The sequence below is a fragment of the Carassius auratus genome, chromosome 19 (genome assembly GCF_003368295.1).
Source record: "Carassius auratus strain Wakin chromosome 19, ASM336829v1, whole genome shotgun sequence".
Lineage (NCBI taxonomy): Eukaryota > Metazoa > Chordata > Actinopteri > Cypriniformes > Cyprinidae > Carassius > Carassius auratus.
This window is the reverse complement of record NC_039261.1, coordinates 25,604,592-25,614,464: the sequence shown is the minus strand read 5'-3', so window position 1 is coordinate 25,614,464 and position 9,873 is coordinate 25,604,592. Positions and strand designations below refer to the sequence as shown.

Below are 9,873 nucleotides of genomic sequence, written 5' to 3'. Positions count from 1 at the left end.
CATAACCTGGATTTTACAAAACCCCATTCACTGTCCACTGTCTAGCTTGTAAAATACCTTCTTTTTTTTTATGGTGGGACAGACGCTCTCTGATGTCTCGTCAATGTTGTGCGTCTGACAAGCCCACTAAGAGGGCCCCGACTGGAGGAAGTCATTATGAGGTCACCCCCGGTCCTCCTGAGCACTGATGATGTCATCTCGCAGACTGGACGTTTTTCCTTGGAATGTGTCTCGTGCCATTTTGGGGTTTGGAACGTGTGTCGCGTGTCTGGACGAGCATTAACAGGGGCACTGTTAACCATCACGTCATTCATTAAGCCCCAGTATTCTGAATCCTCATGCAGTCCCATCAATCAAGACGCTTTACGGCCTCTCTGGTTGTGCTTGTATTGTGAATTTTGAGAAAACCCCTTTGCGTTGATTAAACGTAATTTTATGTTTCCTCCGTGTGCACGATATAAATGACCCGCAGGAAAAAAGCACGGACATGGACCGCTGCAATCAATTATGCTGTTTCCATGACTACTCACGGTGTTAATTGATAAATGTGGTTTAGTTGATGGGCACTTCAGTTTTTTAGGAGAAAATTTCAAAAGTGGAAACATGATATAATGGAGAAGTGCGTCTTATGTGGTGTCCCCACCATTACATTATTAGCTTCAAAGAGCCCAAAGCAATATTGAATCCCACTGACTTGCACTGTATGGACTTTAAAAATTGTTCTAAATTTAAAAGGATAGCAGATGTACCAACAATAACAGCACAAAGAAAGAAATGTTGCACTCACAGGAAAAATAAAGGTACAAATCTGGTCACTGAGGCGGTACCTTTTTAAAAGGTACCAATATGTGCATTTATGGTACTAATATGTACCTTTTTGCCTACTTGCATGTAAAATAATTTACAAACGTGTACCCTTTGTGACCCAGTGACCGCATTTATACCTTTTTTCCCCAAGAAATTGGAATCACTTTCACAATTTTGCTTTAAAGAGCTCAAGCATTTAAAGCATCATATGAATTGCAGCACATGCTTATAATAACCTCATCGCATATTGGTGTGGATGCTAACATAGTTGTTCTTGTTGTGAACAGCCATAACAATTATAACAATATTAACGGTCAGAACTCTTCCTACTTCAGAGGAATAGTTGACCACAAAAATAAAAATTCTCTTATTTTACTAACCCTCCATTTGATCCAAACCTGTATGACTTTTTTCTTCTGCTGAACATAAAAGAAGATATTTTGGAGTATGTTGATAACCAAACAGTCGACAAAAGCCATTGACTTTCATAGTTTCTCCATAGAAGTGGTTGGCTACATTTAACTGTTTGGTTACTAACATTCTTCAAAATGTCATGTTTTATGCTCAACAGTAGAAAGAAACTCTTAATGGTGCGGAACAGCTTGAGAGTCAGTAAATGATGACAACATTTACATTATTGGGCGAACTATCCCATTAAGGCACATACAATATACTATACTGCAGGGTTCAAATAACAGGTGTTGATGTTAATATGATTAATATTACAGTACGGATGGGACTTAGAGTTTTTACATGACATTTTAAAATGACAAAAAAAAAATTTTTATTCCGGCAGAAACATAACTGCATGTAAACTTCCTTATCCATTGTGATGATTAGTCAAGTTTTGACTGGCTTTCCTGGTTCAGTTATGTCATGCTGGTAGATCTCACCATCTTAGGGCCATCTTTTTTCACGAGAGTCGTTAAACAGCTGATAATCTTACAAAAGACTTCCTTCTCTACTAAATTCATCAGCCAGTTTTCCACAGTACTTTGCAAAAATCAGCCATGCGTCCTGTTTAGTAACATTAAATATAATCGCCAAGATAGGCAGATTTTTCGTGTATCAGGCTTGTCTCTTTCCATGAGCACAGGAGTCACGCTGCGCTGAATTACTGCTACCACATTCATGTTTTTGTAGAGTTGAGGGAAAACCACTGGAGCGCTGACAATGACTGTTTCTTAAGTTATTTTTAGATAACCAACATTCCCCAAAACAGAATGTGCCTGGCGTACTGAACGCTAATCATATAAATAACAGATTAATATCCAGACAGCCTTCCAGGACAAGACGCGCGCACTATCCTCCACTGGCTTGGCGTACCTCAACTTTGGCTGAACTGATTGAAGGACAAACTCAGCACTGACTGGTCATCTGGTTGGCAATCTGTCAGTGACCATAAAATTAATGCTGAATCAGCACGAAACAAAACAATAGGTGCTTTCCTGGATAAAAATGCATTATATTATAAAATACCACAGCCGTTCATTTGGTAATGGTCGAGTGAATCAGAAGTCAAACTAATTTTGACAAGTTAATTCTTTGTGTTTCTCGTGAGGTATCTTTGCATTAAAATGATTTCCTAATTTGGAATATGATCAAAGATTGTGTATGAGCACGCAAATAGGGATTGCCATTGAAAACATATCATTTTAGCTTTAAAGGCATAGTTCACCCAAAAATGAAAATGTCACTCCAAACCTGTTAGACCTTCGTTCATCTTCAGAGCACAAATTAAGATATTTTTGATGCATTCCGAGAGCTCTCTGACCCTCCCATAGACAGCAATAATCCCTACACGATCAAGGTTCAGAAAAGCAGCAAGGAGATCGCAAAAAAAATCCACATGACATCAGTGATTCAACTATAATGTTATAAAGCTACTAGAATACTTTTTGTGCATAAAAAAATAAAAATAATGTCTTTATTCAACCATTTGTCTCCAGTGCCATTTTGGAGCGTATCACGTGTAAACAAAGCATGCAACGTATGTACGCAGATACGTTGTTTACGTTCAGTTCAAAGCGCAAACAATGTTAACAATGAATCCACGAATCCGGTGCTGCTGACAAAGAGCTGAATTGTTTACGTAACTTCTCCAAAATGCCGCTGTAGGATGACGTGAGGAGACAAATCGTTGAATAAAGTCATTATTTTTATTTTCGTGTACTGTAAATATACAAAAAGTATTCTTGTAGCTTCGAAACATTATGGTTGAACCACTGATGTCACATGGATTATTTTAGCGATGTCCTTGCTACGCTTCTTAACCTAGATCCTGTAAGGATCCTTGCTGTCTATGGGAGGATCAGAGAGTTCAGAATGCATCAAAAAATATCTTAATTTGTGTCTGAAGATGAACGAGGGTCTTACATGTTTAGAACAACATGTATCCGAAATGCTGTTAAACATTATTTACACATGAGAGTGATAAAGAAATATGAGAGTATTAAGAAAAGAGAATGGAACGTTGCGTGATAAAGCAAATGAGGAAAGGGTGAATTAAAGTATGCTTATCAACATTGCGTGAATTAATTAAAAGAAAATTCATTTTTCAGTTTGTTTCCTTATTTCTTTCCTAACGCCAATTCCGCTTCTTTAACTATATTCATGGCGAGAAACCGGTTCATCCATACACAAGTCTTCTCTTCACACACACCTCTGTGGACAATATACAATGTTCAAATAACCAAACCTACATGGGTTGTGGGAGGAAATCGGACAACTTGGCATAAACCCACGCAGCACTAGTTTCAGCTCACTGCCTTCAACTATTTAGTAACATTTTGCTTAAAATGCAAATGATTCACGACAATTCTTATTACAACCAGTTTTCTGTCTTTTCTTTTCAAATCACCCTTTCATGGATGATTTGTAGAGAATTCCCTAAAAACATGCCAAAATAGCCTAAATTGGTCTTTGCTGGTGGTTTTGAGAGGGGGTTCGGGCACCTTACATTAAGTCATTTAGCAGACACTTTTATCCAAAGTGACTTACAAATGAGGACAACTTGGAGATCAATTTAAACCTGCCAAGACCATCTTAGTTTTCAGCAGTTTTTTTTGGTTTGTAAACAATTATAAACTATGAATTATCAAGAACATGGTAATTTAAACCTCTTCATACTAAATTTCCAGCAAAAAATAACTGATACCATAGCACAAACCATTACTGCAATATACCAATTGCACAAAAACACTCCATTTACTTGAGAATGTAGGTATTTCAATATAATTACCACATCAAATATTACAGTACTTTTCATGCTCGGTAAGCATTTCGCAAACACTTAAATCCCTGGAGATGCTGGAAAATTAACAAAGGACTGCAATCTCCACACAGAGAGGCTCACAGCCTTGAGACGACGTCTGGATTTGAGAGAAGGACCCGCAGGTGGACGGCCTCCATGAAATATGATCTATAACACACAATGCTGTCTGATCAGCGGCGTCTGGGCCTCTCAGCAGAGGAAACGAAACCAATTCCCAGACCCTCGCTGCATATAATTCAGGAGTCCTGAAAATCACCCTCGCTGACCTGTGGCGAGAAACCAGAAGAGAAAACAAACTCCAAACACCCTTCAAGAAACACCATGTTTAATTAAAATGGAACTGGTATCTGAATTACAACTGGTTAATGTTTCAAAGGTTAAAAAATAAAAAGCGACATGCTGATGCTGGTAGGAGTCGATGGTAACGCCATTTTTGGATGAAACACTTCAGAAGGCGGTTTAAGAAAACATCAAGTGTAAGTGAAGGACAGACGTCTGCAGATTTGTTTCATGTCTTGTTTGCTTTGGCCAGGCCCAACGTTGGACATTTGTTTCATTTCAAATTCAGCTTCCTTGTCCAAGGATTAGCGGTTGTGCTTGATTTGCTGTGGGGCACTGACAGCCCAATACGGAAACGGGCCTTTCCGAGTGCACATGGTTTTGGGTTTGAAACCAAACCGGTCTCTCTTTTAACGCTGTACTCGAGTCCTGTGGGAATCTACGAGCGGCTGGATATATTTTCTTCTAACATAAAAAAGGCAAAACATAGCTCAAAACACATATTATAATGACATGTTCAATATCAGATCAGGCACTTGATTCCTGCCAGCAACATGTCAGTGGCCTCGGAGAGCAGCAAGTCTAAAAATCCTCATCGAGTCGTAACTGGCGTGTAATTTCTGGTTTACAAAATTCGAGGTCACGGCTCCCAATGGAGGGATATTTTCTTTTTGTTCTCTAGGTAAAAAGACGGACTGTTCCGTCGGCCCCTGAGGAAAACACCCAGGGTTGAGTTGGGTGGAAGGTCACATCGAGGACCCCGAGGTCATGAGTGATGGTGTGACCCTTCAGAACCTTCACTGGAACAATCAGAGGATTCTGCAGCAAGTCACTGTAGGATTAACACAGACATTAGAAAGGTTAGTTATTCACAAATGCCTCTGAATAATGATTTTCATGAAGTCTGGCACCAATAACAGATCTCAAATGCCTGAATTCTTTTCTGCCAATAGATGTTTCTTCAACTACAGACACTTTTATGACACTCAAGTTGATTTTCATTAAACCTAACAGTTTCAAAAAAAGTTTTTGTTATATGAAAGTCATATTAAAACCATATTTTAAACATTTTACCATGCCTTCATCTATTATTTATATTCCTTTAAAATTTATGTTTGAAATATTAAATTAAAATATGTTTTACTAAAAGATGTAATGTCTTATGTGCATTGTCTAAAAATGAAATGCTAATTATTTAATTATGAATTACATTTGGTTTGTTTTCAGTATTAATGTAATAAAATTAACACAAACTAAAATTAACAATTATCACATGCATACAATTTGAATACTGTACAGATTTACATAAAATATCTTAAATGTCTTATGCACAGATTATTTTTTTAATAATATTAAATTATAAAATTTTGAATACTATAATAATTTAGAGTAAAAATCTAATATTTTTCAAAATGGTTTATATTTTTTTTTTCATTTTGACCACAAATGTAACCAATTTAAACATTATTCTCAAATTGTTTCAAACAAAAATTTATCTATAAGTTAGTATGCTTGCTTATGGAAAGATGACAGAACTAAAAACCATTCAACAATTTCAACATTAAAAAAAAAAAAAAAAAACACTGAATAAATTTTTTTTTATACTGCTAACAGAGCTCTCTAATCTAGTCTACTTTATTATATCTACTCTATTTTTAGATTAGTCAATCATCCTGTCCCATTCCAATGAAAACAATTCCTTTTTCTCTACAGACATTTTGTGGTAAAATCTGTTGCCCATTTCTTTTAACTGTCTAAGGGCCATAAAGGCCATAAAACAGTGAATTCTGGAAATATGGTTTGCTGTATATGCATCAACAGTTTGACTAGGGAAAGTAAAAAGTGGAAAAATAACATGAGATCCTCATTTTGAGTATAAAGAGATCTATTAAGGCCAGCTGATGAAGGCTTTTCATCCTGATCTCGCTTGCCCTGTACCATACACGGATCATTAGCTCCGCTCAAAGAGTGTCCCTAGCAACTGACTTCCATAGTATGAAAAACAAAAAAAAGAATACTATGGAAGTCAATTGCTACCAGTAACTGTTTGGTTATCAACATTCTTCAAAATATCTTCTATTGTGTTCAGCAAAACAAAAAAATACATGATCGGAACAACCTGAGGCCTAGAGAATGTGGACAGATTTTACATTTTTGTATAAAGAGTTTTCAGAGACAATTTAGTTAAAACAAACCTTTAATTCAAAGATTATGACTGGATGCAACTCACTCAATTAAACATGAGATATATATATATATATATATATATATATATATATATATATATATATATATATATATATATATAATGTTAAATATTTATATTATTCAGATTTATTTAAAGTGGTTGGCATTCATTTATAATATTTTTAATTATTAAAATGTAAATATTTAAACTAACAAAGATTACACATTAACATTATGTTTTAATATGATCACTGCATACTGCAAAATGTTATTATTTTCATTTATTTCATTCATTTCTTTTATTACTATCATTCATAGATTTAAAATAGTTGAACCATATATATTTATTTATTCATATTTCCATATATTATTATATATATTGTTAGTAGTGGGCAGTACACTAACTACACTGTATGCCCTAAATTAGTATATAACAGTTACATTTATTTAATTTTTTTTATGCTTTCTTGTCACATTACCTCAATCCATTGAAATAAAGTCAAGAGAGATGTTAGAAATTACATCTAATATCTAGTTCATTTGTTACACTGGAAATGGAAAGTTGAGCACACTGCATTGTGGGAAACCGTACTCCTTGAAATATACTCTTCTGTATACGGCACATCGCAACTCAGATATATTATGCACAGAGTAAACTAGCTTACAGCACACATTATGTACAGTAAGCACAGTACGCACACTATTTACTGCTCGTATGCTATTTAAAACACAGCCGAAGAATAGAGAGGGATTAGAAAATCAAAAAAGAGAGAACCCAGCAGACTTAATAACACTGGGAAAAAATAAAGAGTAAAAACACGGACAGGAAGGCGATTAGACTCACTTGTAGACCATCCCATGACAGACGATGACACTGCCGTCATCAGAGCCAGACGCGAACAATGGGTAGTGCCTGTGGTAGGCCACGCTCCTCAGAGCCTTCTTATGATGTCTATATGGACAGAGACACAAGACAGACCCATCAGCGTCCTGTCAGCAGAGGGACGTTACACAGAACTGCTTCAAGTCCCAGAAGGAGACATTCATTTATTTGACAAGGCCAGCATTACCAACAATTTCCCCTGAGTCTGCCCCAGACTGTCCAGATTATAAAAACCTGCTCGTGCTGACTCACCGGAGAACTTTGTACGGTTTTGTGGACAGGTCCAGATCAAACCAGGCCAGACGACAGTCGTAGCTACCGCATATCACATTGTCGCCTGTGGAAAACGGGTAAAATAGGGGAAACAAATGACATCTGACATCCAGAGAGTGGTCACTGATGTCACATGTAGGGACATTTTTGAGAAACCAAGACAAATATAAAGCTAGAGTAACTTTCCTCTGGTCACTTCCAAACACTTACTTTATATAACGTACCGTAACAGGCTACAGAATGCTGCCAGTTCTCATTTCAAAGGTTACCGTTAGAGGTTAACGTCCATAGCCGTTTACCCAAAAATGAATTTCTTCTCATTTATTCATCTCATTCCAAACCAATGACTTACTTTCTTCACACAAAGTTTCTTAAAAAATGTCCAAGCTTATATTTTCCATTCATTCAAAGCCTATTCTGGACATCTGAAGCTCCCAAAAGGACAAAAGAGCACAATTAAACTAATCCATTCGATTTACGTCATCTGTAGTCATACAACGGACCAACATTTCAATCACCATTCACTCAAAGTCTTTTTCTCTGCTGTAGCTCTCAAATCTCATCTCATAATGATAGACACTCTGTGCATCATTTGGTTGGGAGACACACCAATGGAATTGAACATCATATTTTTATGTACATTTGAGCCAAAAAGCGTGGTATGTAAGCATCAAGTTTTAAATACAATGTCCAAAGCTTAGTCAAGTCTGATGTAAAAAGATGTACAAAAACTAAGATGGTAAAAGTTACAGGATAAATTGATCATTTCATAATATTAAAATGTAAATAATTACTGTAAAACTGAAGGATTTGCATAGGGAAATGTCTTTATCACAGTATGTTCAGACATAATTTCCATTAAAGCTGCAGTAGGGAACTTTTGACGCTCTAGCGGTTAATAAACAGAACTGCTTGCGTCTTGCGGAAGAACATTGTAGCCGGAGCTACTTCTCTCTGTTTATGTCTATGAAGAATCACAAAGGTACTGGGTTACTCCGCCGCGGTACCCCCGAAGCAATCTAAAATAGTCAGAATATAAGCACTTATTATAGGTGCACCCTAGTGATTCAGGACAAGCTAAAAACACGGTTTGGAAAATGGATTCATGGTGTACTCGCTTATTATATACATTTTTCTACATTTTGAACACAAACAAAGTTACGGACCGCAGCTCTGATTGGGTATTTTTTCCCGGGAGCGATGGAGTTTCTGCAAATGGCAATAGGACACTGGGAGGAGCCAGAGGAGATTGATTTTTTTCATATATTATCTGTCTCATATTCTACTGTCATAGGACATAATGACATAATGACAGGTTTAATAAATATGAAAAAAATATTTTTTTACAAAAGTTCCCTACAGCACCTTTAAACAACAAAATTTTATTGAGTAACTTTGAGTTTACTCTGCGTTTTTAATTTGATAGCCCTTGTGTGCTTTGACTGTATTGGATATTCATAGGAGATTCTCCATAAGATCTCCTTTTTGAAAAGAAAGTAAATTAGGTTTTGAATGAAATGTTGGTGACCCTTTCAACGTCCAGTTACGTACCTCCTGGATGGATGGCCATGCTGGAAATCCATTTACAGTTGGCCATCAGTTTCTTGGTGAGCTCCTGTTTGATGAGGTTGTATACTCTCACATAGCGCTGCGTGGCCACGAAGAAATAGGGCCTGATGGGGTGGAAGGACACGCACTGCACCAGACCCTTGTTCTTTCGGAAGGGGTTCTGCGTCCTGCGTTTGCTCACCTGGTGGATGACCACCTGGAGGCTGCTGCCATTGTCCGGCATCACACATGCCAGGTAGTCGCCTTTCCCGTGCCACGTCACCTGCCGCACGGTCTTCACAGAGAGAAGAGAGAGAAAGTGGGTGGTTGGAGGTCAGAGGTCAAAGTCATTCTGTGGTAAATCCACAGATGATTAATCCAATTATAACCTCAAAGACAAGCCGGGACTAAATTTACTGCAGTTATTAACACCGGCTCAGCCTCTGCCAGTCTGCAAATGCGTGTCGCTGCTTTGCTTTTTCCAGTAGGCTTAATTGGACACTAGAGGCGTCTTAAATTTCTTTCCATTTCAGGAAAAAGTCGACCACAGGCTTGTGGCTTCTGCCAATAGCTAAAAGCCTCTGGCTGTGGCTCACGTGAGAGACGGACGGACTCTCTCAGA

General features: G+C 37.3%; 1 protein-coding gene across 1 annotated transcript in view; it reads right to left on the bottom strand.

The window, feature by feature from the left end:
- Window positions 1-4,389: 4,389 nt before the first annotated feature.
- The window catches only part of bop1 (BOP1 ribosomal biogenesis factor), a 73,627-nt gene continuing 68,143 nt past the window's right edge, over window positions 4,390-9,873 (bottom strand). Inside the window, exons 13-16 of the mRNA XM_026289709.1 lie at window positions 9,255-9,546; window positions 7,683-7,767; window positions 7,392-7,499; window positions 4,390-5,192 (exon numbers count right to left, since the gene is read on the bottom strand). Of these exons, the coding sequence (XP_026145494.1) occupies window positions 5,039-5,192; window positions 7,392-7,499; window positions 7,683-7,767; window positions 9,255-9,546 (639 nt within the window). The 3' untranslated portion in view covers window positions 4,390-5,038. The remainder of the gene's footprint in view (window positions 5,193-7,391; window positions 7,500-7,682; window positions 7,768-9,254; window positions 9,547-9,873) is intronic.